General features: G+C 39.6%; 1 protein-coding gene across 1 annotated transcript in view; it reads left to right on the forward strand.

Annotated features, from left to right (window-relative positions):
* Mtdh (metadherin) overlaps positions 1 to 15580 on the forward strand; it is a gene marked incomplete in the record, with an annotated part of 61309 nt that overhangs the window by 793 nt on the left and 44936 nt on the right. Inside the window, 1 exon segment of the mRNA XM_013512772.1 lies at positions 10468 to 10569. Within this exon segment, the coding sequence (XP_013368226.1) occupies positions 10468 to 10569 (102 nt within the window).

Genomic DNA, 15580 nt, shown 5'->3' on the forward strand with positions numbered 1-15580 from the left:
GACCGCGAACGTGCAGCGGCGGTCGGCGCACCCCGGGGCGCTGGGCTCCCCGAGGACCAGGGGGCTGAAGGGGGCGCGCGTCTGGGCGGCGGGCGACGCCTGGGAAGCGCGAGGCCGAGCGGGGGCCCCCGTTTTGGAGGAAGCGAGTTGGAGGGTCGAGGGTGGCTGCCCCGAGGGGCACCCAGAGGTCAAGCCGTCGCGGGAGCCGTGGTCGGCGGACTGGCGCGGCCTTCCAGCGGACCTGCGCCGCCGGCTGCACGTGGGGCGGAGTGGGACCGTAGGTGGCGTTGGGAAGCTGCGGCGCGATCTCGGAAGGCAGATGTCTGTCCTGACGCGCATCCCGGTGCTAGCCTGTGGAGGAAGCGCACGGTGACCCAAAGAGGATTACAGCTGTCCGTTCTAGACCTGCTTCCATTTTAGTTGGGACTGTTAAAGGGAAATGGTTGCACCCTGTTGGTGTGGTGAGTGTGGCCAGTGGAGGCCGGAACAGGAGCAAGACACAGGGGAGTCGGTTGCCTAATACTATTTTGAGGGGTGTGTGGCCCCCTAGGAAAGCGCTAAGGCGAGTGCAGTGTAGTGGGTGTTCGCTAGCCGTGGGGAGGAGCTGAAAAGGTGAAACCGGACGACAGGGCAGGAGGTGCGGGGTGGAAGAGTGTCTCCGCCAAGCGTGTGGAAACACCCAAGGCAGCACATCCCTTTTTATCAGGCGTTTGTGTTTTCCTTCAGAATTCTTAATTGCCATCCCCCCACGGTTCTCCTACTACCTTTTATACTTTTTTCTAAACACTTTAAAGTTGAGTAAATTGAGAATATGGAGGGTGTGCAGAATTAAAAACACCTCCTACCTAACCTGTTTTTATATTCACGGAATTAAACTCTTCACTTTTTTTTCTTTTTTCTTTTTTTTTCCTGGTACAGGGAATCGAACTCACCACCTCACGCTTGCCCGGCAGGCGCTGTGCTGCTGGAGCTACATCCCCAGCTCTTTCATTTTTTTCAGTACACTTCAGTAAGCCAGTACCGGAGCTTACTAGATGACGTGCACTCTGGTGTGTTTGTGGGCACGATGGGGTTTGCACGCAGTAGTTGAGTTAATTGTAGGGGCTAGCGTTGGACCCAGGTTCACAAATATAGTATAGAGTAATAGAGGTTTGAAAGTAGTGTGAAGAAGGTTTGAAGGTGGGAAGCTAATTGCATGGAGGGATTTAGGAACATTATTGTGCAAAGTAAAGAATGTTGTTGGTAATGGCATTAGAGAGGTGACAGTGTATCCTTAGGCCTGTATAAGCATTCACATTTTACTTGTTATTAGGAAGATATGCACATGAAACTTAGAAAAGGGCCTGATTTTGTTGATGTTAAGTTAGATGAGGAAATTGAAACATATAATTAAAAATATAAGGAGCATCGAGAAAGTAATGCTATGGTGGAGAAGTTTGTTCCAGGGTAAAGAAAGAAATGGTCTTGAAAAAACAATGTATATTAACCCCAAAGCCTTGTGGATGTGGCAGGATGTGAAAATTTCAAAGCCGTCTTTGGGACTTCTGGAATTTCAGATGGACTTGAGGCAGGAGACAGGTGCCCCCGGAGCCCATCTGAAGTGCGTGATAACACTCAGATGACTCATCTGAAGAATGAGCAGGCTCTGGTGAACACTTAAACTGTGAAGAATGCACAGTAGACTTAGGACTTACCCCAAATGAATAAAAAAGCCTAGTGTTAGCTTTGAAGGGTGCAGATGGGAGGCTGTGTGGTTGAACTTAGTTGACCGAGAAGGTGTTTCTTTGCTTACCAATGTTGAAGATGTATTGGTGTAGGTTAGCTGAATCACTATTTACAAAATTGTGGCCTTCAAATTTTTTGACTACTATCCCAGTAAGCTAGATATTTTACAACACAGAAAAATCTTGTATTTAATATTGTGACCCACTAAATTGGTTTCACATTTGACTGTGAGTCATGACACAGTTTGAAAAACTTATGGGCTAAGTGTAAGCTGCTGTTTATTTAGTACTTGTTCTGTGCCTTCTACTCTGCTACATATTTACTTGGAGAAAAGCAAGGTGCTGCTTACAAATGGAAGGCAGTAAAAAGGAATACAGTATTTATGTAGTCTGGCTGGGAAAGGGATACCAAAGTTAAGGCTCAGTTTCTCCTCTGCAAGTCCTTTATTCCAGGATGTACAGTCAGCTATCCTGTCAGAATTTTCCATTGATAGGTTCAACCAACTGGGGTTCAAAAGTAGTTTTTAAAAAAATTGAGTATACCACATACAGACTTTTTCCTTTCCATTGTGCCCTGGACAATACAGTATAACAACTACTTACATAACATTTACATTGTATTAAGTATTGTAAGTAATCCATAGATAATTTAAAGAATGAGAATGTGTGTGTAGGTGATATGCAAATATGGCACATGTTTTACATAAAAGACTTGGGCATCTGCAGATTTTTATATCCTTGGGAGACCAGGAACCAACTCCCTAGATACTGAGAGACTGTTACCCATATTCAGAAAATTAGCAGTACAACCTGTGTGGCCCCTGGCAGGTACAAAATGCCTAATCACAGAAGTTGGACTTTCTTAGGGGGAGCCAGGGCACTGGGAATCGAACTCAAAAACTTGGGCTTCCCAGGAAGGCGCTTATGCCTCTGAGCTATACCCCCAGCCCTGAAGTTGGCTTCTAAAGTGAGTAGGAGATGGGAGCAAGATGTTGAGAGAGACCAGAGAAACAGTGAAAGCCTGGTTTTGGAGGAGGGTGATCTACCTGACAAGAACGGGAAACTAAACCTGAGTAAAGCATTTAACCATACAGTTTGCCTTATCTTATTTAGTAAGTGAGTGAGTGAGTTAGTGAGTGAGTGAGTGACTGACTGACTGACTGACTGACTGACTGACTGAGACAGGGGTCTCACTATGTATTTCAAACTAGCCCTGAATTCATTTTGTAACCCAGGCTGACCTCAAACTCACAGCAATCCTCCAGCCTCAGCCTCGCTAGTGTTGTGTACTATCATGGGCAGCTGTCTTACCTTGTTTATAAAGTTAAAGATCTTAGTTAAACTGAAGCATTGAAAGATTTGCCAGGTGTGGTGGTGCATGCCTATAATCCCTGACAAGATTGGAGCACTCTGGAGGGTGAGGCAGGAGGATTGTGGTGAGTTTGAGACCAGCATGATCTATATGGCAGGACCCTGGCTCAAAAAAAAACAAACCAAAACAAAAAATTGCAAGATTCCTCAAAGTACTGCTATCTCTGACTGTTTGCCATAGAGTCACATTGTATGCTTGTTAAGTGAGTAGATTTCTAAGTTTTACCAAGGATTTTCCTCCTTTTTTTTTTTTTTCTTTTGGTACTGGGAATTGAACTCAAGACCTTGCGCTTACCAGACAGGCACTGTGCTGCTGAGCTATATCTCTGACCCCTTACCACGGATCTTGAAAGTTCAGATTCTGAATTTAGGTCTGGAGAATCTGCTTTTTGTTTGATTCTTACTTTGATTTGAGGTGGGTCTGGCTCAGTTGCCCAGTGTACACTTGAAGTCTAGGGCTCAAGTGGTTCTCCTGTCTGAGTCTCCAGTGTAGCTGAGACTATAAGTATGTATGCCTCTGCACTCAGCTTGTAGGAATCTGCATTTATAACAAACTTTCTTGGTAATCCTTGCCCATTACTGAAATAGAGCTATAAGATCCCTATTATAAGACATACATTTTAGAATATTAAGTAGTTGGGTGGGGTACAGAATGTCACTGTATAGGCCACGCTGGCCTGCATAGTGATCCTCGTTCCTCTGCCTCCAAAGTGCAAGGATTATAGGTGCAGTCTGTCCTTGGTTTAAAGTCTACTTTAATGCAAATGGGTTCAGTGATACAAACCACTGCAGTTTATTTAAAACGATGTTTCATCTTTCTCAGCATGTTTTGCTTATTTTACTTCTATTCCATTGTTTTTTGTTTTCTTTTAACTCATTCCAAATTTTTCAACCCTCATGTTCAAATTTTGTTTCTAATAGTTTATTTAGAGAATAGGTGGTATTTAGCTTTTAACATTTTCATTTATTTCAGTCTCTTGGTAAGCACATTTTGAAATTCTTTTTATCAATTTGGTTTTTATCCCTTAATCTTGCCTACATCTTTTAGGCTATGAATTGCAGATATTCCACTTATAAAACCAGGATAAGGAGGATACTTTCAGGATAAGGAGGATACTTGGGTTAGTTTAATTCTTGGATTGAAGGGAAGAGTCTGAAGATTGAACCCAGAGTGTCACACAGGAGCTACACTTGATCTTTGCCAAAAGGCTGAGAAGCGATCGTACAGGAGCTACATCCCTAGCCCTTTTTTATTTTTTATTTTGAAGTTGCCCATGCCGGGTTTGTATTTGTAATCATCCTGCCTCAGTCTCCCTTGCCTGCCTAGTTCTTGACATTTTAAAAAATCTTTATCTTTTATGTATTTTCATGGCACTTTAATTTAATGTAGATTTCAAACAACTGCTCACTATTTTTTCACTTGGCTTTTAATCTGATAAGTTGTGTAGGTCTCAGGTAATTGGTCTTTAACAGTTGTGACTTTGAATTTCAGCACATAATCAGGGTCAATTCCAAAGATAATTCATTTTAAGGAGCAATTACTTGTATGTTAGTGTATGAATTTTTCCTAAAGATTTGCCATAGTATAGTTTCATTTTCTTGTTTGGTTGTGTATAATCTTGTCCAGTGCTTGGCACTCAAAAAATAATTATTGAATTATACAGCCTGTTTTATTCTTCATGCTAGAGTATATGTGCCATATTTTTTGCAGTTGAAGAGGTCTTTTTTTCTGGCTATAATTTTGTAAGTTATTCTACTGGTATGTAATGCCTTTTGTAGTCATTGCTTCTGTTTCCATTTTTATGCCACTCCTTAACTACCTTTTGCTTAGACTGTTCTAACGGTATTATAACTGATTTGCCTGCTTTCAGTCATCCTGTTACCAAATTTTCTACCCATTCTTGTCAGTTGAATCTTTTTAAGCCCAACCCTGACCATGTGACTCACATTCACATCTCTTCAGTAGTTTCCCCATCACATGTTGAATAAGATCCAAAGTCTGTGATACGATACTCAGTGCCTCGTCATGACCTAAACCTTAGGTTTATATTCCAGTGCTGTTCCTAAAATAAGTAATTTTGTTTAGCTAGACTTTCATGTCTGTTCGTATTTTTTTCCATTGAAAGGATGTTTCTTCTTACAATTTTTACCAATCTTTTAAAGCCCAGCTACAGTGCTGCCTCTAAAGCCTTCACTCACTGCTGCACTAGCATTGTATGTTCCTTGCAGCATCTAGCATAATAGTCTATATTTAGTGAAGACTGTAGTTGCCATATATTTAATCAAAATGGCCTAATACCACCATTTCATGGGGTTCTAATCTGCAAATATCTCAACATTTCATCTGTATTGGCAGCATAGAGCACGTTAGTATTTACACACATGGGGGGACTTTATAAACATATTGATATAGTTGGTTCTTATTATTTCCAGCAGTTGTGTAAATTCTGCGCAGCCACTAAATTAGTGCGTGCGGATTAGAGTTCCTAGGGAAAAGGTATGTGGATTCCTACAAGCCTCTGGTCACAGTATTTTTACTAATCATCTACATAGGCTTGTTTTGTATATGTTTCTGTTTAAAGACACCTTCTTTAATGTAGTTGATTAATGAACATTGAAATGGCCAATATACCAGAATTCATACCTGAACAAAGCTTTTCTAATATGTATATTTTCTCACTAAGGATCATTGCAGCCTTCTTGCAGATCACATAGGAACACAAGACAACACCTTAGTACTATGGTTGAGGGCTGTTTTAAACAGTGAAATTACAAGTGAAAAGAACAAAAATGGAAAATATGTGGCTCTACATAGGCCTTACAAAGAACACTTCTTTACAATTATGAAAAAGATGAAATAAGGCAGAGTATTGCCTTAACCTCATGTTACATGCTACAGAACTACAGGGCAACTCAATTTTTTTGCAGCTCTGTACATTTCCTCATGGTTGCAAAGCTCTCGAGCACTGATTTTGTGGTTACAGATTTTAGTGAGGCAGAAATCATCAACACAAAATCAGTAGATATTGAGGATCGCGTGTATATTTGTCTCTGCATATCTGTATTTGGGCTGTTCTCATCTCCAGAACGTCATGTGTAAGTCTACACTTTGAGACAGGGTCTCACATTGTAGTTCAGTCTGGCCTTGAACTCACTGTGTAGCCGGAACTGGCCTCGAACTCACAGTGATCCTCCCAAGTACTGGGATTCCAGGCGTGTGCCAGCATGCCTGGCCCCCATTTTTGTAAAGGGCCAATTACCATCCATTTGTTAATTAAACTATAAGTGTTTAAGAATTTATCCTTGATTTTAACACTTTTCTCACCTTATAGCTTTCTTACCTCCTATCTAATCTATCAGCAAAGTATAATCAGCTTTGCCCCCAAATACATGTTCAGTCTGATTTCCCCCTCTTATGCCTGTCACCTTAGCTCACAGGCTCTAGCAGTTGCATTCCCTTGACTACCTCCAGTCCTCTTTCTTGCCTAAAATGAACTTTTCAGTAGCTTTTGCATTCAAAATCTGAGGCCTTTCTAGGCCAGCACCTGCTTTTTTTCTAAGCTGATTGGTTCTCATTTGCTGCTTAGAATTACTCTGTTCTTGGGGCTGGGGATTTAGCTCAGCGGCTCAGCATCTGCCTGGCAAGCGCAAGGTCATGAGTTCAATTCCCGGTACCAGAAAAAAAGCCAAAAAAAAGAATTACACTGTTCTTTCTTCATAATCCACTGCCTTTACATGAGCCAGAATTAACAGTTTCTCTCCCTCTCACCGTCTCTTTCTCTCTTCCCACTTCCCCCTGTTTCTCTATTCCTCAATCTCTCTGCCTTTCCCTCTCTCCTTATCAGTCTTTGAATCTCACCTTAAAAAGCATCCCCGAGGTCCAGATGTGGTGGCCCACACCTGTAATCCCAGCACTCAGGATGCTGATGCAGGTCTTTACAACAAGTTTGAAGCTAGCTTGAACTACATAGGGAGGCTCTGTCTCAGGAAAAAAAAAAAAAAGAAAAAAACGCCATCCCAGAAAATCCTTTCCTGATCATAATATTTGAGACAGACAGTCCTTTCTGTTTTGTCTCAGGACTCTTACACATGTTTCTTTTTTTCTATTCTGTTTGTTTTTAATAAAAAGAAAACATTTGGCTAGTTGTTTAGAAAGCACAAGGATCTTCACCACAAAGTGAAATATCTCAATATATATGCAGATTTTGCAAATACAGGTTATGGATCTTATTTGTAAGATTATTCTCTCAATTACAAAGTGTTTTTAATTGGGGTTGAATTTTAAAATAAGTAGGTAAATTACTGTATCTGAAGCTAAAGTGTATGTAGTTGATAAGTGCACAACGTTTGGCAGGGGAAAAATGCAGCTATGCTTTCAAAATGACAAGAAGTTCTCTGTGGGATTTATATCAAAACTCTTCACAACTACAACAAAGAAACTGACCCAGAGTAGGACTTGCCATTTGTTAGGTAATGCATGTAAAGCACCTGACAGGTGTGCATGGCACGAACTCCAAAGTTAATAGTTATTATTAGGCTCAGCTTACAGTCCAGCCTGTCAGCTAAAGATGCTGCTGCTTTTGATTTTTTTTTTCTTTTTTTTTTGAGACAGGGTCTTGCTATGCAGTCGGGCTGGCCTTGAGCTCACTTTGTAGCTCAGGCTGGTCTCGAACTCACAACGATCCTGCTGCCTCAGCTTCCTGAGTGCTGGGATTACAGGCGTGTGCCACCACACCCAGCTTGCTTTTGATTTTTCATAATGTCTTGTCTTTTATCTTTTTGTGATAAATATAAAGTATACATACACTTATGCCTTCTGTGTGCTCAATATAACTTTCAACTAAGCAGATTGGAACTCTAGAGAAATGTCAACTTCTCCAAGAAAAACACATTTGAGATTTTAATCTTGGTCTCTAAACTTACCTTCAAAACTCATACTGTTTTAGGGCCAGAGATACAGTTCAGTGGCACAGTGCCTGCCTGGCAAGCACAAGGTCCTGAGTTTGATTCCTGGTACAAAAAAAAACATACTGTTTAAAGAGAGGGAATAGCCAGGTGTGGTGGCTCATGCCTGTAATCCCAGCACTTGGGAGGCTGAGGCAGGAGGATTGCTGCGAGTTTGAGGCCAGCCCGGGCTAAAAAGTGAGTTCGAGGCCAGCCTGAACTGCATAGTGAAACCCCATCTCAAAAAGACCAGAAAGAAAGAGAGAGAGAGAGAGAGAGAGAGAGAGAGAAGAAGAAGAGGGGGAGGGGAGAGGAAAGAAAGGGAGAGGAGAGAATATACCTTTTGTCTTATATTTTAGGATTGCTATTTTATACTTGGCTTCCTTTGCTAGGTTCTAAGCTTCTTGAGGGTAGAGGTTAGGCCTTCTCTATTCATTTCAAGGTTTTAAGAGTTCTGCATCCTAGGGCTGGGGATTTAGCTCAGTGGCACAGCCCTTGCCTGGCAAGTGAGAGGTCGTGAGTTCGATTCCCAGTACCGGAAAAACAAAACAAAACGAAAGAGTTCTGCATCCTACTGTGTTTGCTTACTGAGCATTGAGTGAATGAATAAATACATGGTGAATATGCAGTTTTCTTAGAAAACAGTAAAACTAGAACCAGTTTTGTTTTGTGTTGTTTTAAGATAACAGTACTGTCTCTAGAGCAAGTCTGGACTATTTTTAGCCTCTGAAATAGAACTGAGTGTTCCCAAATCTGTCAGACCACTGTTGTCATAATTGAGGATTTCAGAGTTCATATTGCTTTGAAAGACTTTTATCTCTCATTTGGTGACCATGATAGAAAGTTCCCTGAAGTGTAATTTTGTAGATGTAAACCTTGTGAGCTGCTTATGAGCAGATAGGAGAGATATAAGAGAAAGAATAGGGGAGAAGAAACAGCATGAAAATAGACAAGATGGTAGTATTAGAAGTGGAAAAAAAATCGTTACTTTCCTGATGTGTATCTACCCCTAAGTCCACTTGCCTTCCTGAGGTTCCTTACCTTTCTGCATGTGCTCTCTCCCACCGAACCCCCCACAGACACACACACACATACACACACACACACACATACAAAGAGTAGCAGAGGCAACAAACGGTAAAGTGGCAAAACAGCACAGGAGAAAGAAAACCAAGAGTAGGGAAACCTGGTTTTGCATTTGCTCTGACTTTGACAAGCTATTTAAGACCTAGAAGATTACATTTTGATTAATTAGGAATTCAATCAGCTAAAAGACAGCTTTGTTTTGATTTTCTGCCACAGATCTTTGGAAAGCTTACCAGTTGATTTTTAGAACATAAATGGTCTCTTTTTTCCAACTACATTTTTCTGATCATTTTTAACAAATGCAGATTAAGTCAGTTATAAAACCTTTGAATACTGATTGTTTTCTTATTTGTAGCTTTACTGTGAATAGGCAATCTGGTAGAGAACTTTGAAACTAATACATGGTTTTTTGACTTTATTGTGTTGAACATGAGAGGAATGCACAAGTGAAAAGTAATAGAGTTCAAGAAGAAGATTGCATATGGATATCTGTCAGACCACTGTTGGCATAATTGAGGATTTCAGAGTTCATAATTTGTTTGAAAGACTTAGGCCCTGTTCAGATGCCTCAGTCTATACAATTTTGTTGACAGGGCTTGGAAATGTTTACTTTTTAAAAAACTGAATGATTCTGATGCTTAAAGCTTGAGTTTTGGAGTCACGTAATTCTACCCATGAATGCTTCTAAGCACAATCCTATCATTTTGAGAATGTTAGGAAAGCAAAGATAATCTTTTCAGGTTGTGGCAATGATTGGTAAAACTTCTTAATCCCACAGTAGTAGAGCCACTAAATTATAGAGTTCGAGGCAACATTAGAAATGATTGAACATTCATTTGTATATCTTTTGTGCTGTTTTTGTACTATAATTAATGAAAGAGTCACGTAGTTGCAGTAGATACGTGGCCCAGCATGCCTAAAGTATTTTCTGTCTGGCCCTTTACAAAAAAAGTTTGCTGACTCTTAAATACCCAAACCTATCATCTTACAGATGTAGAAATAAGCCTTGAGATAGTGAAATGATCTGAGATTGCATAGCTTGTTGGTAGTGGTAGTAGATGTCCTTTTACCTACCTTTATTCTGTTTTCCTTTTAAACTGATACGTGGGTGAAATCAGAAAATTTGTGGTACAGAGTTTTGTTTATAGTTCATTGTATTTATATCACAAAACACTGTTACTTAGATCAGTCCATCAAGTCTTAGATAATATTGCTATATAAAACAACTTTGTTAGTGCCCATTGGGGTAGAATTTCATCCATGTGTTATTTCCTGAGTGTAAATCTATGGCTTAATCCGCCAGCCAGCTTGATAACATGGTGCTTTCTTGTTGCTCATGTAGCCAAATGGACGGACTGTTGAAGCGGCTGAGGATGAAGTTGTTCGAACTCCTCGAAGTGTAACAGCAAAGCAACCACCAGAGGCAGACAAAAAAAATGAAAAGGTAAGTTTGTAAAGAGAGTGACATAAAGATATGATGCTGTTCTGTTTCACAAGAGTGTGTATATATATATATATATGTATTTTTTTTTCTTAAAGAAAAATCTAAATTGATAATAGTAGTGAAAGTTTTAAGTAGGTGGTTTGGTTTTGTTTTTTTTTTTTATAGAAAGGATGTATCACTATTTTAAATGTTGGTGTGGTGTTAGTAAATATTCATATGCCAAAAACAAATTATTTATAACTTGGACATCTTTTATATGAGTAAGGTTCCAGATTTTTGTATATAACATCTCTTTAAAAGTAGAAGTATGTTACCTTTATTGATACCTGTAGTATAGCAAAGTTGTCCATTGCTGTTAAATGTTAAAATAGATTTCTTTTGCGATGGAGACCTAATTACTGATTAGGCAGTTTTGGACTTTTATATACAAAAGAAAAATTCTGTACTCAGGTCATTATTAAAATTTGGATGAGTACTTTGTCTTAGATGTGAATTTTTTCCACATAACACAATGTATTGTATCCCATAAATACCATTTCTGTATTTTTTAACTTCCCAATTGCTATATATAATTGAGCCGTTTTAAAAATTTATTTTGGCAAGGCTGGACGTGGTGGTGCACATCTGTAATCAGGAGGCTAAGGCGGAAGGACTGCTTCAAGTTCCAGGCCAACCTGAGCTCCACAGTGAGCTCAAGGCCAACCTAGACTGCATAGTGTGACCCTGTCTCAAAAAAACAAAAAATAAACTAAATAGTAACAGATTTAATTGGGCAAAATAAAGATCCTTCCCTCCCCTCCCCGTACTGGGGATTGAAATCAGGACTCTTCCATTGAACTTACATCTTTAGCCCTTTTTATTTCTTATTTTAAGACTGAATCTAGATTGCCCAGGCTGGGCTCAAACTTGCAATCCTACTACCTCAGCTTCCTAGAGTGCTAGGATTGCAGATATGTATCGCCCTGCCCAGTTAAGCAAACTCTTAACCTGGCTTCCTTCTACTGTAAGAGACTTGTTGAATTCCTATTTTGTACATTGAATTACCACCACCTGCTTTTTTGTTTTTCACTCTATATATAACCTTTTGCAGGGGTGAGAACAACTAGAGGATGGGTAGGTGGTTTCTAGAAACCAGAGTACAGTGCCCCCCCCCCCCATGAAATAGTGGTATAAAATGGCTGCTACAGTTTTTTAATGTTTGCAGTTTTGAAATGTCTTTGAAGAACTGATAAGATCAGTCCTCTCCCTGTAACCCAGTGAAATCGATCTAGAGCCAAGACAGCTGCAGGTAGAAGGCTTAAAACGAAGGATAATTGTGGGAAAGAATTAAACTTATATATGACTTTGCCTTTGGCAAAAAAGTAAATAATAAATGACTTGTTTCAACAAATGAGCGTGTAATTTAAGAACTTTAAGTGTATAAATAGTTGATAGGCCTGATGTAGAGTAACAGCTCTCCCAGTTACTACTTCGTTCCTAAACTTCTTCTCTAAGGAAGCGTTTTAAATTCAATCCTGCTTCTACTATGAACCAGCATTTATTCCTGACTTTTATATATGTATATATATAGACAGAGAGACAGAGAGAGAGAAAGATATTGAGTATAATAGGGTATAAAATTAAAGTTTGTAATCATTGTTCTGAAATTTCTTGTAATAGAAAATAATTACAGTAGTTGACATTTATTAAATATATCACAGTAGGCAGCATGCAAGGTGAGGAATGTACCTGTATCTATTAGAGACATTTATTGAGCACCTTAGTTGATGTTTTTTAACTCCTTATAGCCGTTTTTAAAAAGTAACAAGGCCAGGTACCGGGCATGGTAGCACAGGCCTGTAATCCCAGTACCTGGGAGGCTGAGGCAAGAGAATCGCTCTGAGTTCGAGACCAGCCTGGGCTACAAAATGAGCTCAAGGCCAGCCTGAGCTGCATAGTGAGACCCTGTCTCCTAAATGACAAAAAATAAATAAATAAAATAAAATATAACAAGGCCAGGCATGGTGGTGCATACCTGTAATGGCAGCACTCAAAAGACAGAAGCAGGAGGATCGCTGTGAATTCGAGGCTGGCCTGAACTGCATGGTGAGACCCTGTCTCAAAAAGAAAAGTAACACTTATCCTCAAAACAGCTCTAAGGTGACTTCGTACCTATTTTACAGATGAAAAACCTGAAACTTAAATACTAAACTAGTTGGGCGCAGTGGTGCACACCTGTAGGGAGTCTGAGGCAAGAGGATCTTGCAAGTTCGAGGCCAGCCTTGGCTACAAAGTGAGCTCAAGGCCAGCCTGAACTGCATAGTGAGACGCTGTCTCAAAAAACAAAAATAAACATTCAGAAAAACTATGTCAGTTCTATCCCAGACCTGTCTGTCTTCAAAGTTTGTATTTTCATAGGCCTTTAGTATTTCTAATCTTCTCAAAAACTACCAGGGAAATAGTATCAGTGCTATTTACAAATAAAAACTCCAAAGCATAGAGGTAAAGGGACTTCATGATTTCATACAATTTATGAACTAAGATTTGAACCCAATACTACCTTTTAGTTGCTGTTGGTTTTCAGTATGGAGCGTCTACTCTTGATTTGTTGCCTATTTGATTTGGCTTTATTATTGACTGACCAATAATAAATGCTACAAATCCTAATGTTCCTGTCTTGCTATCTTGCATGTTGAACTTAGGCCTTTTAAATTGGTTCAGCTCAGTTATTTTGTTCTGCTGAAACGTACCAGCTGGGTATGATGGTACACATCTGTAATCATAGCATTGGGAGGCCTAGTCAGGAGGATCACAGGTTCAAGGGCAGCATGGACTATGTAGTGAGACCCCATCTCAAAAAAAAAAAAAAAAAAAGAAACATACCTTAAATCTGCTTAAACATCTTTATATATCTTATCATATATTTTTCCTCTCAGAGCCACATCTTAGGCACTTTGAAAAGCATGATTTTTTGCCCAGAGAATAATTGCATTTTTTTGTTGTGGCTTTGGCTTTCATTTTGGTTTTGGTTTTAGTTTGTTTTGTTTTTGAGACAGGGTCTCGCTATGTAGTTCAGGCTCACCTTGAGCTCACTAGATAGCCCAGGCTGGCCTCAAACTCTCAGCGATCCTTCTGCCTCAGCCTCCTGAGTGCTGAGATTACAGGTATGTACCACCATGCCTGTCAAATAATTGTACCTTAAACTGTGATGCCAATTACCTTACCTTGTCATTTGAGTAAGGCTTAGAGATAAAACTTATCTTGAAACTGTATTAGACAAGAGGTAGAGTGCTCAGGTCTATAAAGGTTTTTAGGTCTTCTGCCACCATTTTCTAGGTCTTTATTTGGATATGAATGTTGGTGCTTCATTGATGCTAGTTTCTAGTAGAAGACACACAGGGCCTTTAGGAAAGTAGAATACATTTTTCTAATAGATGCTGACGGGAATAAGGAGAAATGTAAGATGTTCTCACCTTCAGGAAGATTACAGTCTTGGTAAGGAAAGGCAACCAAAGAGAAGCTAAGGGTAACATTAGGTAATCAGAGGACAAAGTTTATCTTATTGGATAGCTGGAAAAGGTTTGTTTAATTGGACACCTAAGGGTAGGATGGTTGGTCAGTAAGTAGAAGTGGCAAGACCAAATTTGGAAGGGAGAAAAACTGGTGAACATATTCAGGCACACTGAAGGGGAGCCCTGGACAAGTTTGACTGGCAACGATGGGGCAGGGATATGATAAAAACTTATGTATGTTCAGCTGATAGCAATTTTTATGATTAACCACTTAGTAGTCAACTTATTTAAATATAGGATGACCAAAAATTGCATAGTTTTGTTTGTTTTTATAAGGTAATATAAAAAAGGTAATACAACAGCAAATATAAAAATGACAATTTTATCAAATTTAATAATTTTTCTGTGTATGGTATATCTTAAAAGATTTAATACGTAATCCAACAATACAGTCTGGACAAATAGTATCTACAGTCTGAATTCTTTTTGCATGTATTTGTTGTTTTGTTTCGGTTTGGTTTGGTTTTTTTGTTTGCTTGTCTTTTTTGAGGCAGAGTCTCTATGTAGTTCAGGCTGGCCTTGAGCTCACTGTGTAGCTCAGGCTGGTCTCAAACTCGCAACAAATCCTCTTACCTCAGCCTCCCGAGTGCTGGGATTACAGGCCTGCGCCACCACACTCGGCTTTTGCATGTGTTTGACCAACACATTTTACACAGTCACGTTGGTCTTTTTATTCTGTGGGTGAGATAATTTCAGTAAAATGTCTACCACTAAATGTAATGGTGACAATATTTTGTCCTTGCTTTTTGATTACAGGGTAGCTTGTTAGATGTTGGTCAGTTCTGTCAACACCGCCCACAGGATTATATAATCATTGACCAGTATTGGAATATTTTTAGTTTCGTTGCTTCCTTCCAGTTCTATCATTTCTGTATTATGAATAATTGACAGTATGACATCTTTTTGTCTTTCCATTTCATAACACAGACTTTTTCTCTCTGATATGCTAATATTTTTGCATTTTTCAGTTTTTTCTCCTGCAGATCTTCTGGCTTTTCTTGCCTATTCAGTGTCCCAAACATGTCCCTTTTGTTCTGTTTCGTTTGTTTTTTGAGACAGGGTCTAGCTTTGTAGTTTAGGCTAACCTTGAACTCACTCTGTATCCCAAGCTGATTTGTGACAATCCTCCTGCCTCAGCCTCCCAAGTTCAAGGCTAGCCTGGACTATACAGTAGTGATCGCTTGTCTCAAAAAAACAAAAAAAAGGAAAGAAAATCAGAAGCAAAATATATAAAACTTGGTTACTACACTAGGTTGTTGTTTTGGTTACTTTTCTCTCATTGCTGAAACAAAATACCTGACGCCCATAAGGAAGGAAAGGTTTATTTAGCTTACAGTTTGTAGATGTTTCAGTCCATACTTGGCTGGCTCCAAGGCAGAGTGGCACATGGCAGAGGGCAACATTCATTGCAGCAGAAGACAGTAAAAGCAACAACAGCAAAAAAGGAGGAACAGCAAGAA

Source organism: Chinchilla lanigera, unplaced genomic scaffold, assembly GCF_000276665.1.
Source record: "Chinchilla lanigera isolate Chin_1 unplaced genomic scaffold, ChiLan1.0 scaffold00016, whole genome shotgun sequence".
NCBI lineage: Eukaryota > Metazoa > Chordata > Mammalia > Rodentia > Chinchillidae > Chinchilla > Chinchilla lanigera.